Source organism: Pelodiscus sinensis, chromosome 6 (assembly GCF_052426305.1).
Source record: "Pelodiscus sinensis isolate ZL-2025 chromosome 6, ASM5242630v1, whole genome shotgun sequence".
In the NCBI taxonomy this organism is placed as follows: domain Eukaryota; kingdom Metazoa; phylum Chordata; order Testudines; family Trionychidae; genus Pelodiscus; species Pelodiscus sinensis.
In genome coordinates, this window is record NC_143057.1 from 61,426,955 (window position 1) to 61,448,427 (window position 21,473).

At 44.9% G+C, this 21,473-nt stretch overlaps 1 protein-coding gene across 3 annotated transcripts in view; it reads left to right on the forward strand.

Annotated features, from left to right (window-relative positions):
- Positions 1-21,473, forward strand: part of MCC (MCC regulator of Wnt signaling pathway) — a 400,040-nt gene that overhangs the window by 84,101 nt on the left and 294,466 nt on the right. Inside the window, exon 1 of one of the 3 annotated variants that reach the window (XM_006134468.5) lies at positions 17,308-18,152. The exons of the other annotated variants lie outside the window; for them this stretch is intronic. Within the exon in view, the coding sequence (XP_006134530.1) occupies positions 18,096-18,152 (57 nt within the window). The 5' untranslated portion in view covers positions 17,308-18,095. Of the gene's footprint in view, positions 1-17,307; positions 18,153-21,473 lie in introns of those variants that run through there. 3 annotated transcript variants of the gene reach the window in all.

Sequence of the window (21,473 nt, forward strand, 5' to 3'; positions counted from 1 at the left end):
TCTACACTACCACCCTAGTTCGAAGTAGGGTGGTTAATGTAGTCATAGGAACTTGCAAATGAAGCCCGGGATTTGAATTTCCCGGGCTTCATTTGCATGTTGCCGGGCGCCGCCATTTTTAAATGTCCGCTAGTGCGGACTCCGTGCCCGCGGCTACACGCGGCATGAACTAGATTGTTCGGACTAGGCTTCCTATTCCGAACGAGGCGTACAGATAGTTTGGAATAGGAAGCCTAGTCCGAACTATCTAGTTCATGCCATGTGTAGCTGTGGGCACTGAGTCCGCACTAGCGGACATTTAAAAATGGCGGCGCCCGGCAACATGCAAATGAAGCCTGGGAAATTCAAATCCTGGGCTTCATTTGCAAGTTCGTATGACTACATTAACCACCCTACTTCGAACTAGGGTGGTAGTGTAGACATACCCTCAGTAGGAGTTATGCAGCCATACTGAAGGGAGAGACAGAGGAGCAGTACTTGAGATGCCTCTACCCAGATCCTGGTGTGGTTTTACAGGGACTGTGGCTTGCAATTCCCACTTACTGAAATCCAGGCTGGGGGGACCATCCAATGTGAAAGGTGCTTACTGGTGGAATTTCTCAGGAAGCAGGTGGGAAAGCTACAGGAGGAAGTGGCTAGGCTGAGCATCCAAATCCACAAGGAATTCCTATAGAAATGTAGCCATGTTAGTCTAGGGTAGCTGAAACAAAATACAGGACTATGTAGCACTTTAAAGACTAACAAGATGGTTTATTAGATGATGAGCTTTCGTGGGCCAGACCCACTTCCTCAGATCAAAAAGGAATCTGATCTGAGGAAGTGGGTCTGGCCCACGAAAGCTCATCATCTAATAAACCATCTTGTTAGTCTTTAAAGTGCTACATAGTCCTGTAAGGAATTCCTAGAGAGTATTCATGTGGAGACTGCTGAGGTTGAGGAAGCTACTCCATTACAAAAGACTGCTGACACACCACTGGTGTAGGAGGAGATGGCCCTGTCTCGGTGGGGACATTGGCAGCTGGTCACTTCTGGCAACAGGCAGTGCTCCACCCCTGCTCCCAACCCTCCCACGGTGGTACTGGTGAACCATTATGCTGTTCTGGATATGGGAGATAGTCACCCTCTAAAGCAGAAGAGGAAAAGCCTCATACCCCTAAGGCTGGGAGGTCTGCAGCCACCACTGCAAGGAGGAAACATAGGGTCGAGGTGGTTGGAGACTCACTTCTGAGGGGGATGGAGACACCCATCTCTCATCTTAACGTATCATCTTGGGAGGTATGCTGCCTGCCAGGGGCCCACATCAGAGATGTTACGGAGGCTTTGTCAAGGATTATCTGGCTCTCTGACTACTACCCCATGCTACTCATCCATGTGGGCACAAATGATACTGCAAGGTGTGACTTTGAGCAGATCAAGAGTGACTACAAGGCTCTGGGAGCACAGGTGAAGGAGTTTGGAGCGCAGGTGGTATTCTCTTCAGTCCTTCCTGTCAAAGGTAGGGGGCCAGGCAGAGACAGGTGCATCCTGGAGATGAATGCCTGGCTGTAAAGGTGGTGTGGCCAGAAGGGCTTTGGCTTCCTTGACCATGGGATGCTGTTCCAAGAAGAACTGCTAAGTAGGGATGGGATTCACTTTTTGAGGCAGGGGAAGAGAGTATTTGGATACAGATTGGCTAACCTAGTGAGGAGGGTTTTAAACTAGGTTCGAAGGTGGCAAGTGACCAAAGCCCACAGATAAGTGAAAAACATGGAGACCTTGGAGATAGGTGAGAAATGGGAAGGTGCATCGGCTATAATAGCAGAGATATAGGAGGGAGAGGGCAGAACTGGGAGGCAAAATCGAATCAGTATCTTAGATACCTATATACAAATACAAGAAGTATGGGGAATAAGCAGGAAGAACTTGAAGTGCTAATAAATTAATACAACTATAACATAGTTGGTATCACAGAGACTTGGTGGGATAATACACACAATTGAATATTGGTATAGAAGGGTATACCTTGTCAGGAAGAATAGGTAAGGAAAAAAGGGAGGAGGTGTTGCCTTGTATATTAAAAATGAATACACTTGGACTGAGGTGGAGATGGATATAAGAGATAGACTTGTTAAGAGTCTCTGGGTTAGGCTAAAAGGGGTAAAAATAAGGGTGAAGTCATGCCTAGGAGTCTACGACAGACCACCTACCCAGGCAGAAGAGGTGGATGAGGCTTTTTTTAAACAACTAACAAAATAATTCAAAGCGCAGGATTTGGTGGTGATGTGGGACTTCAACTATTCAGACGTATGTTAGGAAACTAACACAGCAGGGCACAGATTATCCAGTAAGTTCTTGGACTAAATTGGAGACAATTTTTTATTTCAGAAGGTTGAGAAAGCTACTAGGGGTAAGCTGTTCTTGATTTGATTTTAACAAATAGGGGAGGAACTGGTTGAAAATTTGGAAGTGGAAGGCAGCTTGGGAGAAAGTGACCATGAAATCACCAAATGATTTCATTTAGGGGTTACCAAATAAAATTGATAGGAAGCAGGTTTAAAACAAACAAAAGGAATTTTTTCTTCACTCAGTGCAAAGTCAACCTCTGGAACTCCTTGCCAGTGGATGTGGTGAAGGCTAGGACTTTACCAGGGTTAAAAAAAGAGCTAGATAGATTCATGGAGATTAGGTCCATCAATAGCTATTAGCCAGGATGGGTGGGAATGGTGTCCGTAGCCTCTGTTTGTCTGGATATGGGAAGAATCACGTGAGGATTATCTGTTGTGTTCCCTCTCTTTGGGGCATCTGGTATTGACCACTCTCGGCTGACAGGATACTGGGCTAGATGGACTGTTGGTTGGACCCAGTTTGGATGTTCTTAAGTTCTTAAATCATAGAGTTCATGATTCTAAGGAATGGGAAAAGGGAGAATAGTAAAATAGAGACAATGGATTTCAGGAAAGCAGATTTTAGTAAACTCAGAGAGCTGGTAGGTAAGGTCCCATGGGAATCAAGATTAGGAGGAAAAACAACTGAAGAGAGTTGGCAGTTTTTTAAAGGGACATTGCTAAGAGCCCAAAAGCAAACTATTCCACTGCGTAGGAAAGATTAAAAAGTATGGCAAGAGACCACCTTGGATCAACTGGAAGATCTTACGTGATCTAAAAATCAAAAAGGAGTCATATAAAAAGTAGAAACTAGGTCAAATTACGAAGGATGAATATAAGCAAACAATACAGGTATGCAGGGGCAAGACCAGAAAGGCAAAGGCACAAAAAGAACTAAAACTAGCCAGAGACATAAAGGATAACAAGAAGGTGTTCTACAAGTATATTAGAAGCAAGAGGAAGGCCAAGGATAGAGTAGGCCCATTGCTCAGTGAGGAAGGAGAAACAATAACAGGAAACTTGGAAATGGCAGAGGTGCTTAATTACTTATTTGTTTCCGTTTTTGTCAAGAACAATGATTGTGACGGGATGCCTAACATAGTGAATGCTAGTGGGAAGGGGGTAGGTTTAGAAGATAAAATTAAAAAAGAACAAGTTAAAAAAATACTTAGAAAAGTTAGATGTCTGCAAGTTGCCAGGGCCTGATGAAATGCATCCTAGAATACTCAAGGAGCTGATAGAGGACATATCTGAGCCTTTAGCTGCCATCTTTGAAAAATCACGGAAGTTGGGAGAGATTCCAGAAGATTGGAAAAGGGCAAATATAGTGTCCATCTATAAAAAGGGAAATAAGAACATCCCTGGCACAGAAGTTAAACAGACTTGTCTGTAGTTTCCTGGGAAGATAATGGAGCAAGTAATTAAGGAATTCATCTGCAAACATCTGGAAGAAAATAAATTGATAGGTAACAGCCAGCATGGATTTGTAAAGAACAAATCATGTCCAACCAAAACAATAGCTTTCTTTGACAGGATCACAAGTCTTGTGGATAAGGGAGAAGCAGTGGATGTGATATACCTAGACTTTAGTAAAGCATTTGACACGGTCTCAAATGACCTTCTTTTCAATAAACTAGGCAAATATAATCTAGATGGGGCTACTATAAGGTGGGTGTATAATTGGCTGGATAATATCTATCATCTGAGAATGGTTAACAGTTCACAATCATGCTGGAAGGGCATAACAAGTAGAGTTCTGCAGGGGTCTGTTTTGGGGCTGGTTCTGTTTAATATCTTCATCAATGATTTAGATGGTGGCATAGAGAGCATGCTTATTACGTTTGTAGATGATACGAAGCTGGGAGGGGTTGCAAGTGCTTTGGAGGATAGGATCAAAATTCGAAATGGTCTGAAGTAAATAGGATGAAGTTTAATAAGGACAAATGCAAAGTACTCCACTTAGGAAGGAACAATCAGTTTCACACATACAGAATAGTAAGTGATTGTCTAGGAAGGAGTATTGCTGAAAGGGATTTAGGGGTCAGAGTGGAAGCCAAGTTAAACATGAGTCAACAGTGTGACACTTGCAAAAAAAGCAAACATGATTCTGGGATGCAGTAATAGTAGTGTGGTGAGCAAGACATAAGAAGTGATTCTTCTGCTCTACTCTGCGCTGATTAGGCCTCAACTGGAGTATTGTGTTCAGTTCTGGGCATCACATTTCACCGAAATAACTGGTAAACCTCATTGTAGGAAGAATAAGGGTTATTTCAGAAGAAGTGTTTTCTTTCGAAATAACCGCATCTAGACAGTGTTTCTTTTTTCGAAATAGCGCTATTTTGAAATAGCACCATAACGCAAATATGCAAATGAAACACAGGATAGTTAAATCCCGGCTTCATTTGCAATTTAGAATGTCTACATTTGCATCCTCTCTCGAAAGAGGGTGCAAGAGTAGACATACTCTATGATTATGTAGTTATTCTGTTGAGGCTACTACACAACTTGATAGAGCAAAGAAAGTATTTTAAGAGGTTTTGTGTGTGTGGAGGGGCGTTTGTTTGTTTTTTGGATGAGAGAAATTAAACAAATGAATAAGCAGTAGATTTATTCAGCAACATTCTTGTAGATTGTGTAGAAGAAATGGTTCAGGGGGAGAAGGGGCTTAAAAAGAGAAAATGAGTAGCTTTGCAGTCAGGCTTAAGAAAGACATTCCATGCTTAGGCAGATGCATAAAAAAAAAAGAATGCAGACAAGCACTGTTCCCTGTAAGCTGTACACTTGTGCAGCAGCCTGGGAGAGATTCAAATGGTAATTAGCAGAGTGCCCACAGCTAGGGCTTTTTTTCTAACAGTGGTGCACATTCACACATGCCTCGGTACATTTTAAAATTTATTCAGCACATGAATGAAAAAGTTTAGAGGGAACATGGAGAGGAGGACTTGACAAAACATACACTGGAAGAATGGCAAAAGGAGGAGGAGAGCCAGAACAAGACAGTGTTGTGAAAGTTATGGAAGGGCAAGATGTCAAGTAGGATCAGCAATGCTGAAAGCAGGGGAGAAGTCCCAGGATGGTTCTGTTGAATTCAGATTAACCTATCATGCCATCACCAAGCACCTGAGTACAAGGGCCAAGGAGGTGATATTTATAATGTTTTGTATTGACTGAAGGGGTTATGTGGATCTCAGTATCTACCCAACCATTAAACACCCCACTGGCCTGGTGAGATTACTATTGTTGAGAAGTTTATTGAATATACTGGAGATGCTGGAAATCAGAGCAGAGTTAAAGGCAAGGAACGTCAGGCTATGGTTATAGATGTCTTGCTTGATGAGTATGGAGGCGAAGAGAAGAAGGGAAATGGGTGACAGCTGGGTGGGGTTGAAGGAGTCTTGGAGACAGGAGAGGGGACCACAGCATGCTCTTTTTGTGAAGGAAAGGAGCCAGAGGGAAGGGCGGAGAGAGTCAGAGTAAGGGACTTCAGGTAGCGGGATGGAATGGTGACGAGGAATAGGTTAGGCAAGAAACTCCAGTATCAGTGACAGGAAGAAGGAGGAGAAAGTGCTGGAGTGGGGAAAGATGGATGTCATGGCAGTTCTCGTAGCTCAATTCTTGGAAGAAGCTAGTACAATATTGTGCACCAAGAAAGGAAGATGCAAATGGGGAGGGCTTTGGAAGGAATTTAAGGTATAAAGAAACAGGTGTTGGGGACATTGCTGTCTCTTATGGTGGAAAGTAGAGATGTTTGGCGAGAAATTTAGCCAAAGTGAAGGAGGATAGGACCAAATTTTAGTTAAATAAGTATGCAAGATCTCAGGACTGTTTCCAGAGCATGGGAACTCGTGCAATGATATGAGATTAGAAGCTGCTAATTGGGGGCAACTTTGAACTGGGATGAAAGAGCATGTCAGGTGAGGAACGGAGAACTCAGCTAAAGAGAGAGTAGAGAAGAGAAGCAGAAAAGTACAGGCAGTCCCCGACTTACGTGGATCCGACTTACGTCGGATCCCTAGATACGAACGGGGTGAGGCAACTCCCGCACATGCGCAGCAGCATTCCCGGGGCTCGCTCACCTGGGTCCTAGGATCCTCCTCCTCCTCGGGCCGGCTCCGACTGGGGTCCCGCAGAGCTGCCGGGCAGAGGAAAAGTGCCTCCCCACGCCCGCTGCCCCCCCCCACACCCCCCTGCCAGCAACAGGCTGCCCCCTCCCCTGAGCAACAGGCTGCCGAACAGCAGACAAAAGCAGCCTCTCTGCCCCTCCTCCCCTCTATACATGCTGGGCTCCGGGAGCGCAGCAGCATCCCGGGGCTCGCTCACCTGGGTCCTAGAATCCACCTCCTCCTCCTCTTCGGCCGGCTCCAACTGGCCTCTGCCTGCAACAGCTGGCCACAGGGACAGGGATCCCACAGAGCTGCCGGGCAGAGGAAAAGTGCCTCCCCACGCCTGCTGCCCCCCCCCCCGCGGCCTCGCATCCTGCACGCCTCCCCCCTCCCCCCCTGCCAGCAACAGGCTGCCCCCTCCCCTGAGCAACAGGCTGCCGAACAGCAGACAAAAGCAGCCTCTCCGCCCCTCCTCCCCCTATACCTGCTGGGCTCCCTGGGCAAACAAAGACTCCACCAAAACAAACAAAGTGCTGGCCTCATTGTGTTAGCAAAAAAAGGACCCTCCTCCTAGAACCCTGGGTGGTGTGTGGAAATAAAGCTATTAGCTCAAAGCATGGTGCAGAGCTGTTTGGTATTTGATGAGTTACTCCTTTAGTCCTGAGTTTGTCACAGGGACAGAAATAGATGTGAAATCTTCTGAACAGGGGAACAGACAGCAAAACAAACATTAGAGGGGAGTTAACCTTTCCCTATGCTATCCAAAACTAAAAAAAATGTTTGGCTAGAGTTTCCCCTACAATATGTACCAGTTCCGACTTACATACAAATTCAGCTTAAGAACAAACCTACAGTCCCTATCTTGTACGTAACCCGGGGACTGCCTGTAGTGAATATGAAAGATTGTAGCCCACAGCATGGCCAAATTTATACAGAAGCAGAAGGTAAGCTGCTGATAGTGAGTAAGATGAGGTGGTTGTGAGGGAAATGGAACTTCAAAATTACCAGCATCTCTCTCTGCTGTATGGTCAGAATAACAGGCATGTGTTTATTTTCTGGTGCCTTGTTTATCATTCTGCCTGTTTCTGACGTACTGCAAGGTTAGGTGGAATCACTGTGAATACATAATAGTGGTGGATGCAAAGACAGTAATTAGGGTTGCTGGTTTTGACAGATTAGTGAGTGGTTTGGTGACATGAAATGTTGAAGGATGATTAAAGAGATCAAATGTAAACTGCAAAGAAAATTTGTCTGGTCAAGGACGTGACATTTTATATAGATTTAGAATCTGGAGAGGGGCAAAGGGGTAAGTAACTGATTGAAGTGATGTTTGGAAATCCCATTACTCTAGATCTACTATCCATTTTAGAATAATCAAGATAGTGTAATTGAAGGGACAGAGACATGAAGTCAACTCACGTTTTTCAGATTTAGTACTTTTTCAGGGCAGGGTTACTTTCCGTTGTTTCAGATGAACTGGACATTCTTATCTTGACACAAGTAGATAACCTTCAGTATCACTGATGGGAATCATTTCCATCAAGAATAGCAGACCATCTTTAAATCAGAATGCATTGGTGCTATTGAATAAGAATTGTCTGAAAACTTTATCCAAGTATTGTATTGAATTTCCTTTTAAGAACTCCACATTAACCTTCTCAGTACTAGTATTCTGTCCCTGGAAATAAAACCACTGATACTAGGACCCCTGTATATTTTGTGTTAAAGTGAAAACAGGAATCTGCTCTAACAATACTGCATAGTGTTCAGAATGAGCTGGAGTTTACAATACATTAGAGATGATCTGTTTGTGCTTGTGACTGTGAAGGGTGCAGCCTTAATTGCAGTAGTTATGTGAGCATTACATTGATAAAATATTTAAGAAATTTCAGTAGTGACATTTAGTAATTTAACTGGAGAGAACGAACCAAAGAAGCCTCATTTCATGCATGCTGAAGTTGTGAAGGGCTAATCATTCATTATCTATATGAAGTGGAATCACTTGCCTAAGCATCCTTTTTTTTACTTGTATATATTATGTACCAATCTGTATATTTATATTTAAGAAATAGCTGCTTTTTGTAGTGCAGTTTTCACTCTGCAGCTAACAAGAATGATAGAAAATCACTTCATGAGTTGTGATTGGGCCAGTTATGGTTAGAAAGTGGAAGACTATTCCCTACTAGTTTTAAAATTATCACAGTGAGGCTACGTCTACACTGGCCCCTTTTCCGGAAGGGGCATGTAAATTTCACTAGTCGTCGTAGGGAAATCCGCGGGGGATTTAAATATCCCCCGCGGCATTTAAATAAAAATGTCCGCCGCTTTTTTCCGGCTTTTAAAAAAGCCGGAAAAGAGCGTCTAGACTGGCCCCGATCCTCCGGAAAAAGTGCCCTTTTCCTATTCAAAGTAGGAATAAGAGCCTCCGGAAAAGGGCACTTTTTCCGGAGGATCGGGGCCAGTCTAGACGCTCTTTTCCGGCTTTTTTAAAAGCCGGAAAAAAGCGGCGGACATTTTTATTTAAATGCCGCGGGGGATATTTAAATCCCCCGCGGATTTCCCTACGACGACTAGTGAAATTTACATGCCCCTTCCGGAAAAGGGGCCAGTGTAGACGTAGCCGAAGACTGTGTCAGTGAAACTATACTTGACTACAAGCCATAGACAACCTCAGTAGTTAGTCAGGGTTATAAAAAACACTCATTGATAGGAATGCATTGTATACATGGAGTAGCTCACCCTTTTGTCTTTGGTTTGAAAGAACATACTTTTTATTATCTGTTTTCTTTCCCTATCAGCTTCAATGACAATGAATCATGTCCAGTCTATTATTATGTATTTGTTTTATGGTAGTAACTACAGGCCTCAACTGAGATAAAGGCCCCACTGAGCTAGATCGTGTACAAACACTTATTAAGTTTATATTTACACTAGGATCTGGGCCGTGATTCCCAGATTGGAGTGCTGAAAGTAGTAGCATTGCCTCCATAGCATTGACTGCAGTGACCAGGTGGGTTTGTACTCAGCACAGCCAGCCCTCATGTCACCATGCTTGCTGCATATGCCACCACTATCATGGCTACATTGCTATTTTTAACACATTAGCTTCTTCAAGCTAGTACAAGTATATCTAACATGAGGAATCATCCTTAGTTCTAATATAGACATATACCTTAAGAGAAAGTCCTGGCCCCAAAGAGCTTACAGTCTAAATAGAGAAGATAGACAAAGGCTAAGAGAAGGGGAACATTTATTATCCCTGGTTTACAGATGAGGAACAGAGACAGTAAGTTTACAGATGAGGAATGGCCTGTGTGATCATGCAGGAAAACCGTGGCAGAACCAAAAATTGAACCCTGATGTGTGAGTACCACTGCAATTCATTAGCCACAACAAGCGTAGGTGCCAACTTCATGGGTGCTCCGTGGCTGGAGCACCCACAAGGAAAAATTAATGGGTGCTGAGCACCCATTGACAGCCCAGCCTTCCCTCCTCCCCCGCCTCTCACCTGCTAGTGGCCCTGCTGATCAACTTCCACAATTCCAGTGCTTTCAGAACACCGCAAACAGCTGATTCGTGGTGTTAGGAAGCCCTAAAAGGGAAGGGGAGGAGGCAGGGGAGAGGTGGAATGGGAGCTTGGGTGCAGGATTGTATTGGGGGTGGAGCACAGGCAGGTCTTGGGGAAAAGGGTAAAAAGGGGGTGGGTTGGGTCAGAGCAGGGGCAAGAAGAGGCAGGAACTTGGGGAAAGGGGTGGGGCACTCCCTGGTTACAGGGGAAATCAGCGTCTGTGGCCACAAGACTACTTCTTCCCTTTGGCAATAAAAAATTCCTTTTTTTTGAAAGTTTTGACTCTTCTTGCCCTTGAAAGCTGCCCGTGGCACAAGACATTGTAAAAATGCACCTAATCTATCAACTAGGGATGCAAGCAACTAGTCAGCTATGGCTATCAGTTGACTAGTCCCTCAACTAGTCGCTTTCGCCCCCCCTCCCACTGCTTTTATCAGAGGCAGCAAGGTGGGGGAGCTGGAGCGGGAGCTGGGAGGAGCAGACTTAAATGTCAGTTCCCTCCAGCACTGTCTCTGCTGGGTGCAGGGTAGGCTGAGGGGTAGATGATGATCCCAGACACTGCGCCTCTGCTTTTTAAATGTATTAAGAGCCTGCCAGCAGTAAGGGGGGCAGAGCTGCAGCTGGGGGACCCAGTGTGAGCCGGTACAGCTGATTCCCAGCTTACGCCGGGGCCTCCACAGTGCACCAGCCTTTTCAGTGTATTAAAAGCCAGCAGGCTCAGAGGGGCAGCATTTGGGACCAGGCGAAGGATGTTAAATTTCAATTAATCAGCTAATTGAGTAGTCAATGGAATTTCCATCGATTACTCGATTAGTTGATAAGGGGGGCGCACACTATCCCACTGCGCCTTTCCCTTTGAAATGTATATTTCAAAGGGTGAAACACAGGCCTTCCCCCTGCCTCTCTCCCTTTTCTCTCTCTGAAATGTACAAGAGCCGTGGCAGCTCCTGTATATTTCAAAGGGAAAGAAGTAGTGGGAGCCAGAGCCAGCACCAGCAGAGAGCAAAGCAGTCCCCACTGGCACGGGTTCCCTTCTGTGCCTCTTCCTTTGAAATGTACAAGAGTTGCAAGTGGCGCATGCACATTCCAAAGGGAGAGGAGCAGCGGTGGGATGGACGCGAGTGGGACTGTTTCAATCCCTGCTCCTGCTGTTTCCCCACTGCCCCCTTCTTCCTCATGGAGATGGTGCTGGGGAAGGGGGGGAGACACACTGGGTTTTAAGCCAGGTCCCCCCAACACCGGCTTGTGCTCCACCCCTTGCTGCCTTTCTCGGATAGAAGCAGCAAGGGTTGGGGGGAAGCAACTAGGTGAGTTCCTACTTGACTACCCGATAAGCATTTGCTTATATCCCTAGACCAGGCACAAGCCGGGAATTAGCGAATACATTTAAAAGGCAGAGCTGCAGTGGGGTTAGCTCCCCAGGGCTCCACCCCCCCGCTTATCGACTAATTGACTAGTCAATGGAAATTCCATCGATTAGTTGATTAAACTAAATTTAACATCCCTACTATCAACTGGCATTTATACTGTTCTTATCAACATGGTATTATACTTGGCTTCTCTACATAAATTTATAAACAGGGAGGCTGTCTGGAGGTTTTCAGTTAGCTCTGCCCGTGTGTTGATTTTTGTGCTGTGCCTTACTAATCTACTAGAGTTCTTTGAGGGGGTCAGCAAACATATGGACAAGAGGGATCTGGTAGATATAGGATACTTAGATTACCAGAAAGCCTTTGACAAGGTCCCTCACCAAAGACTCTTATGCAAAGGAAACTGTCACATTATTAGGCTGTCAGAGCTACTCTACCCGATCACACTAATCTTTTTCCAGTTACATTCATCTACTGTATGTATAGTCTGCAAAGTGGCCACATACTGTATGTGAATCTAAAGCATTTCCACAGTGGATAAAATAAATCTCTATATTTAGGACCAACTGATGAGACGATATTATGGGACAACCACATGCTGCAACTGCCTACTATGTAATCTACTTGTTTTCCCTCTCTCTTTTCTGATATGAAATACCTTGCCATATGAAGAGAGATTAAAAAGATTGGGACTTTTCAGTTTAGAAAAGAGGAGACTAAGAGGAGACATGTTAGAGGTCTATAAAATCATGACTGGTGTGGAAAAAATGAATAAGGAAAAATTATTTACTTGTTCCCAAAACATAAGAATTAGAGGTCACCAAATAAAATTAATAGGTAGCAGGTTTGAAACAAACAAAATAGGGTTGTCAGTTAGTGGGAGTTAATGCCCGCGATTAACGCAGGGCAGAATTAATGTTTAAAAAAAAATAACTCTCGTTAATCCCAGGTCAGCAAACCAGCATGAGTTGCTTCCGAGACCCTCTCTGGTGAGGCGCAGTAATGCAAACTGCCACCAGAGGGTGCACGGAAAAACAAAGCAGCCAGAAAGGAGGAAAAAAACCTGAAGCCTTTGTTCCAGCTCCAGTGGAGAAGTAAACAAGAAAAGTAAAGACCCTGAACCCTCGTCCCTCTCTCCTGGGGGGAGGGGGGGGAGAAGAGCAAGAGAGAAGAACTTTCCCTTCTCTTCCCCCCCATCCTCTGGGCAGGGTTCACCCAAGCCACCCTCTCTTTGCCGCCTGGGGCTGGGACTGATCCTCCCCCCCAATCTGATTCTGGGGCTGAGTCCCCCCTCCCAAACTCTGCACTGCCCATGGTGGGGTATACCCCCCCCAGCCTGGGGGATAACCCCCACCCCTGAGCCCTATGCCACCTGCAGTTGGGGGATGAGCCCCCCCAAACTTTGCACTGCCCATGGCAGAGTCTACCCCCCTCTGGCCCTGTGCCGCCCACAGCTGGGGCTGAGCTAAAAAAGAACTCTTTTGAATAGGACACAAATATATTGATTATATAGATGAATTTAAGTTCAGCTTTCATGATAGAATTTGCACTTCAATACTTCAGTGTGGTGAACTGAAGGGTTTTTTTTTTTTACAATGTAAATGTTTTGTAATAAAAAATAAATATAAAGTGAGCACTATACACTTTGTATTTTGTGTTGCTGTAATTGAAATCAATATATAGCTGGTCCCCGACTTACAAATGGGTTACGTACCAAACACCTGGTCGTAACTCAATTTGTTCGTAAGTTGGGTATACATGCTTTTAAATACAGCTGTGCCATTCGTAAGTGTGGACGGTGCGTTCGTAAGTTGGGGACCGGCTGTAATGGGGTTAATGGGAGATTGGTCATAAGTGCGAACGGTCATAAGTCGACGCGTTCGTAACTCGGGGACCAGCTATATTAGAAGATTCAGGGTACGTCTAGACTACATGCCTCTGTCGCCAGAGGCATGTAGATTAGGCTACCAGACATAGGAAAATGAAGCAGCGATTTAAATAATCGCCGCTTCATTTAAATTTACATGGCTGCCACGCTGAGCCAACAAACAGCTGATTAGCTGTTTGTCGGCTCAGCGCGATAGTCTGGACGCGCGGGTGTCGACATCAAAGGTATTTGTCGACCACCCAGGTGTGCCTCCTGGGATGAGGTTTACCTGGGTGGTCGACAAATACCTTTGATGTCGCCACCCGCGCGTCCAGACTATCGCGCTGAGCCGACAAACAGCTAATTAGCTGTTTGTCGGCTCAGCGCGGCAGCCATGTAAATTTAAATGAAGCGGCAATTATTTAAATCGCCGCTTCATTTTCCTATGTCTGGTAGCCTAATCTACATGCCTCTGGCGACAGAGGCATGTAGTCTAGACGTACCCATAGAAAACATCCAAAAATATTTAAATAGATAGTATTCTTATTATTTTTTTACAGTCTGATTAATTTTTTAATTGCGTGATTAATCGCGATTAATTTTTTAAATCGCTTGACAGCCCTAAAACAAAAGGATGTTTATCTTCATGCAGCATACAGTCAACCTGTGGAACTGCTTGCCAGATGATGTTGTAAAGACCAGGAACAGGGTTCAAGAGGGATAAATTCATAGAGGTTAGGTCCATCAATGGCTGCTCCAGCCTTTATGTTGTGGTTTTGGGGGCCTGGCAGTGACAGCCCCCATGCAGCTAGGGGGGCAGTCTCCATGCAGCTGGAAGAGGGGTAGCTGAAGCAATCTCCCACCGAGATCTCGGTGTAATCAGTTAACTAGTTTAACTGGTTAAACCTAGCATTTAACTAGTTAACTAATTAACCAAGATTTTACATCCCTAATTTCAGTGGGTACCTCCACATAATGGGGGTGCATGAACTAAAGGGCAGGTTAGTCTCACATGTTCTGTCCTCCCTGTGCCCAGCACCAGGGCCACTGTGCTCTCTCTGCTGCATGGTACTTGCAGAGGGTGGGAAACCCTATGTCCTCCCGCCATGCTTGTTTCTCTTCTCAGCTGCACCTCACTTCCCATTCTGCAACTCCAGTCAGGTAGCAGGAGCGAGCTGATTTTAATGCTGGCCGCTCCCAGTTGCTGCTCTACAGCCTTGCCCGGTGGCTGCTTGAGAGAGCCTGGCTGGTGAGGAGGCAGCTGTCGAGAACCCCAGCACCCAAGCTTCAGCAGGGAGTGGCAGTCACCTCCCAAGCCAGGCTCTTGCAGGCAACCACTGAGCAGGGCTGCAGAGCAGTTTCAGCCTTTGGAACAGGGGTGGGCAATAACTGTTAATGGGGGGGGGCACTCCAAGATTTTGGTAAGTGGTCAAGTGTTGCACTTTTCTATGGAGAGGCTATGGGATCTGGGATGGAGGTTGGGTACAGAAGGGAGCTTGGGGTAGAGGACTGGGAAGCAGAAGGGGTGTGGGTCTGAGAGGGAGTTTGAATGAAGGGGGGGATTGAAAACTTGGATTAGGGAGGGCGGGAGGTACAGAGAGTTTGAATTGTGACTTGGGGCAGGTGATTGGGGTGCAGGAGAGGATTCTGACTTGGAGGAGGGGTATAGGAGAGGGCGCAGGATCTGGGAGGGAGATGTGATGTGGGGCACGGGGGAGTTTGGGTGGTGACCTGGGGGAGAGGTGCAGGAGGGGTTCAGGGTCTGGGAGGGAGTTGAGAGTTGGGGGAGGGTGGGGTGCCAGAGACAGGCTGTGGCTGGGAGGTGCTCACCTAAACAGCTCCCAGTCATCAGCCCAGAAGGGCCCTCAGGCAGGCTCCCTGCCTGCCCGCAGCCCCAGGCTGCTCAAAGCAGCTGGCTTTTTACATGTGTGTCTCTGTTCTGAGAAGCAGAGAGGAAAGGCTTTGCCTGCTGCCTCTGCCCTCCCAGCACCAATCTCTCAGCTCCTATTGGCGGAAACTGGTCAATAGGAGCTGAAAGATTGTGCTGTGGGTGGGGGCAGTGTACGAAGCCTCCCCCCGGCATGGTCCGGAGAGCCAGTTGCTTTGAATGGTGTGAAGCTGCTCTGTATCCCAGGGATGGGGGCTGCAGGCTGCATTAAAAGGCTTGGCAGGCCCCGGGCCATATCTTGCCCGCCACTGGTTTGGAAGGTGCTGGTCCCGCCCCTTCCCCTCCCATTATCTGAGCCATGTATCATCCAGGCCCATCTCCTTTTCTCCACCTCCCATCAGCTGCCATTAGCTCATCTGTTTAGCGACATAATGAGCACAGAGACAAGCTGATCAGTGGAGCCCATCAGTGGCAGGAGGTACTGGGTAAACAGGGGAGAAGAGGCCTGCCAGGAAGTGCTGAGTGCCCAATACTACCATTTAATGTGAGTGCTCCAACCCCAGAGCACCCATGGAGGGTGCGCCTGGACATAAAATAACTCAAGGTTTACACTGTATCAAAATGTTTTATGATAATTCACCATCAGGTGTCTCTGCATTCACAAGAGAAAACATGGGTCTTCTCATTTTAGTGAGTAACTACTCCGCATGTGAAAATAAGGACACATATTCCTCAACACTTGGACTCCCAACCTGTCTGGCACATCAGACTTTACAGAGGAGTGGGGATGTCCATCTTTCTGTCTTCTTCTGGAGAGCTACTGGGATGGAATGGCCCTCCTGCCCGGCCGTGCCCACTACACCGCACTGCGAGTCCCCATTAACCAGTTACACGTAACATTTAACTTTTTAAATGGGGTTTTACATCCCTAGCGTGTACTCTGGCCCTGTCGCTCTGTTTAGTGCTGTTCCCTGCATTAGTCACAGCAGCGTTCTACCAGGAGAGAGCAGCACAGTACGTTGCCAGCAGCTGGGGGAAGGTGAGGAGAGTACACTGGTAGGGGACAAAGGAGATAAACAGGCAAGAATGTAAGAGAGCACTGAGGGAGGAGGAGATGGGAAAGGGAAGGAAATATAAGAAAATTGGGTGCAGAAAATTGAGTGAAAAATATTAGACAAGGAAGAATCTAGGTGAGGAAAACAAATAAGTGAGTATAGAAAGCAAAATCAGGAAGGAAAAGAAAGGATGGAAAATGGATCCACGGCGGGTAGGAAAAGAGAATGTATTTAACAGGGAGACTGCAGCATCTATACCCGCCAGCTATTGGCATGACTGGGGTGGCAAGTGACCCACAGATCCTGATATTATAGCAGGATGTGCTGCAACCCAAAAGGTTTAGTTGCTATTATGTTAATATTTTTCCCTCTGAGGTCTGAATAGACTTTGTGATTGAGAAGAATTATCCTTATCTGCATTAATCAAAGGGTCAGTAATCACTATTTAGAAGTGGGTTTTGCCCACGAAAGCTCATGATACCATATACCTGTTTTGTTAGTCTTTAAGGTGCTGCTAGACTATTTGTTGGGTTTTATAAAGTTTTTCCTGTTACAGACTAACTCAGCTAGCCCTCTGACACTATTCAGAGGGTCTTTTGTAGAATGCTACTCTTGGTAAACATTTTTTCCTGTGTAAATGGATTTGCCAAGTTTTGAGGTTATGTCCTATTTGTCCTCATTTTTATTTTTGCTCTTTATAAAAACTCTTCCCAGGATTTGATAATTTAGAAGTAGGTTGTGAGCAGATACACTTTAGTCACCAGCTGTGCAAAGCAGTATACATTTTTTTCTCTGAGTGGAGTACTTACAGTAGGCAAGGACTGAGGGGAAAAGGTTGTCACTAAATCTTCTGTTGTCTGTTTTGTTGAAATCAGCACATTCTTTATAAAAAAAAACCTATACTCCTAGGAATTTCCTGGGCTACTAGTTAGATGCTGACATGATTTTTAAAAAATGCATCTAGTCATATCTGGCCTAAATTTTGTAAAATTTTCATGTACCATGTAAAATCCCTGGCTTTTAAATATAACTTCAGGTTCAGTTAAAACTTTTTTAAATCATAAAAAGAACCTCATTTAATTGCACATGGAAATAGGGGAAATAAGAATCTAACTACGTGGCTATGCAGGTAACTTTTACTGTTGCATGCTTACCTTGTAGTTTTGGTTGCAGTAATCAGTAGTAATTAGCTACAGAAAGCTGGACAGAAGCCTACAATTCCAAAATGAACTCTGTGTAGCTCTCCTTCCCCCTCCCTTTCTGCTTTGGCACCGCCCCTTCCATGCACCCTTTCGCTCGAAGGAAGACAGCTGTGTTTGATCATAAACCACTTACAACTCCGGGCTTAGTCGAGGGGGAAACTTTAGCGTGAAGTGCAGCATCAGTTTGTCTCGGTTTTTCTTTTCCTTCCTAAGACCTTAGCAGTACTTGATTGTGTTCTCGCTGTGAATTCATGTGAAGCTCACCAAATAGTTGCCAGGTTATGGAACTCTTATGGGAGATGCGCTCAAACCTAGCTTGGAAAAGGGCAGTGTAAAACTAGAGGCAAAGCTGAAACAGATTTCACATGGACTTGGGCAGTTTTAGTATCCAGGAGATCATGACTGACTGTCTGCATTCTCTGTGACCCTGCAATCTGCAGCTTTAATGAGTCTCTTGCAGCAATGGATTGTTTGTGAAATGAAAACCAATTTGGCTCCTTTAGAAGACCTTGCATCATTAATTTAGGCTCTATAAATGTTAAGTGAAAATGGCTGTCTAGAGCAAAATGTGTAGGACAGAAAAATCTTAGAGAAGAAAGGAGTGTTGAATCAATCAAGCAAAGCTTGGAAGCATTATAATCTGTAGAAATACCTGAGCTCTGAAAAGACTAATCTAATCATGAATTCTGGAGTTGCTATGAAATATGGAAATGACTCCTCTGCGGAACCCGGCGAGGTAAGCAGTTTCAATATCATTGGGTTGTTTTTTCTATTTTTTTAAATACAGTACCATTCCCTTTTTGCTTATAGTTTGGGGGCACTTCAATCAAAGATAGTGTGTATCTTTTTTCTAACTTGCAGTACTAGTCAGAAAATGACCTGAACTTGCTTCAGTCAGAAATAAGTGGCAAATGGTTATAACTATGCAGAGACATTTTATTTTCTGTCGTCCTGCAGCAAGGATTCCCCCACCTTCCCAAGTGCTGCATTTATACACAGCATTCCTCTTTGCAGTAGGTAAAATACACAGCAATCCCAATTGAGCTTAAACAGATGGTTACTAATTTGGAGTGGAGGGTGAAAAGCAAACAGCATTATTCAGCCAACAACTTTGGTAGAATCACATGATGTATTTGATTATGTTCAGCCAACGGAATGTTTCTTCAGATTAGATTAATATTATTTTAAGTGGGGGGGGGAAGGGAGAGAAAATAAGCAACTGGGAACTTTTTCTTCTTCTGCAGCACAGGGTAAAAGCCTGTAATATTCAATACTTACAGTTGTAGATGTGTCTGTCCTTTTATGCTCTGACAGCATTATGTTTTTAAGCAGATTTTAAATTAAAGCCACATCCAGTATTATGAACATATTTAAACAGTTTTTCTAAGCTGCATGTTTTTACAGTTATTGAAGTGCCTTGGGCACATCATTTGGGTAGCTTTGATTGGACTGGAAATTGCTGATATTGGTCACCACATACACCCCAGAGTATCTTATTGGGCTTAAAACCTGGGTTTGATGTTCCACAGAGCATACTGTCTTGGTTTTTAAAAAATCATTTTTTCCTCCTTTGGCACACATTTTATGCGCCATACAGTTTATTTCTTTTTTCCTATCTCTCATGAAAAGCATCATACAATGTTTCACAGAAGGAAGGAGACAAGAGTAAATGGTTTACAGAGTTAGGTATGATCACTGTCGTACAGCTAGGGAAAAAACCGATATATCAAGATAAAGAGTGGAAATATAAAATTAATAAGGAAACAAATTGGCGTTCTAGCAGACCAGTGAGAGTGAGGGGCTATGGAACACTGTGGAAAAGGCACAAGTGAGGAGTAAAGGTCCATGTCAGTGCAGAATCATGCAGTTCAGGGTAGGAATCCATACAGTATTTTTATTTAAATTCTCTTCCATAATACAATTGTGTCTTTTACTACTCATTCAAATAGTAGGCGTTCCATTTCATTAACTGTGTGTGGATCTTTCAAAGGGGAACTTAAGAATGTAGGTCTTGTTTTCTCAGCATAAAAACTAAAGCTATCTTGATCATTTTTGTAGGGTGGGAGACAACCTTGGTGTCTCTGATCCAAACTAACACACTTCTAGGTTGTATGCAGTGTTCTGTGTTCTTGCTGGTTAATGGAGTCCCTCCTACAGAAGTTGTATTTTAGGGGTTCTCTCTCTCTCTGTGTGTGTGTGTGTGTGTGGTATATATTTGGGATGAACACTATTATAATTTGATTTTTAAAATGAGAGCGTACTCTTTTTTTGCCTTATCTGTGTTGGTGCAACAGCAGTTTGAATAGCACTTCACCTCTGACCATGCTACTTTTAAGTAGGATCATGCAGTAGGGATGTAAGGCTACTTCTACGTAGCAGCATTATTTTGGAATAACTGACATTATTTCAAAATAACAGTGGGTGTCTACACTACAAGCCATTATTTCAAAATAATGGTGAGCTGGAGGACTTCTTACTTGACTCCTGTAACTCTCATTTATGGGAAGTGAGGGAAGTTGAAGGAAGAGTGTTACTTTAAGTCAGTTCCCCAGCACCATCTTTGCAGTGCCTCCTCCCCCATGCTACTGCTGTCAGAGGCAGCAGCGTGGTGGGTGGCGGGAGTTTGGGGAGGCTGCTGCAGGTGGCAGCAGTTTGGGGAGGCTGCTGTGAACAGGGGTTGCTGCTGGAGCAGCCTCTGACGGTGGCCAGCCCTTATTGTGCAGTTCTTACTGGACAGTACTAGAAGCTAGTTTTGTTCCCACTGAAGTGAAGGTGTGTGTTGCCATTGACATCTATGCGAACTGGATTATGTCCCCTTTGTTTTTCAAACTACATCTCAAATGCTTCCTAATTTTTGTGTGTGTTTTTTGGTGTGTGTCTCTTTCAGCAATAAAAGTTTCAAACCAGTGCAGCATCTTGGGAGGGTGACTCTTGGACAGTCATCAAGAGCACACCATTTTTCAATAGCATTTGCATCTTGGTATATTGCTTTGGAATGTTATTACTGATGTGAAGTGCTGTGTAGTGTATTTGGTTGTTTCCCTATGTTTTGTACTTATTCGTAAGAGTCCTGCACACATAGAAATTTGGTATCTGCATCCACATCTGCAAAAATGAGCCATGGATATCCACAGATGCAAAGTGGATATATGTGGATTTGCAGGGCACCTGTTTCTTGGTCTTCCTGTCTCCCTTTCTCTTTTTAGACTCTTCAGGCTTTCTGTCCTGCTTATGGCTTTTGTCTTTGCCCAGTAGAAGAGCGTAGCAAATAATTTAAAGGAAACAAGCAGAATTGGCTGCAGTGGGAATTTTCCAGTCTTAGTGAGTTTTTCATTCTGTAGCTGTCTCCCTGTTGGCAAGACCTGGTGCATCTGGTTTGGTGTAAAACATGGCAGTGGGTCAGTAATGCACATTATTATTTAGGGGAGTTATATCCTCACTTCAGTGCACAAAGTTCCAATGAAGGAACAGTGATCATTAAAATTAATGGGAAATATATATATCACTGAACTTATTGTCTCTAACTCCTCAAAGGGATGTGAATGTTTAACTGGTTAACTGGGGAGGCTTACTGGTTAAGGCTAACTGGTGGAGGCTGGTGCAGCCCCCTGCCTGCTGTCGGCAGGAAGTGCTCAAGGCCTCCTGGGGGTCTGCAGTGGACAGGGACTGCTCTGGCTGTGGTGGAGCACCCCCTGCCTGTGAAGCACCTGGCCCTACTGCAGGCAGGGGCTGCTCCAGCATCCCAGCTGGAGCAGCCTCTGTCTACAGCAGGCACAGGTGTCCCGCAGGCACAAGATGCTCCAGACTGGCTGGTGCTCCACCTGCCTGCAGCAGGGGAACAGCTTCAGCCCAGTGGAAGGCGGGGGGGCTGCTCTAGCCAGGCTGGAGCCACGCCTTCCTCTCCCCCCACTCCTGTTTAATCAGTTAACTGGTTAAACAATAAAAGGGGATTTTGCATCTCTACCTCATCCCCCGCCATTTATACAAATGTGTGGGGTGTGTTTTGGTTTTGATTTGGGGGAAGAAAAAAAGTTGATCTAATCTCTGATTTATTATA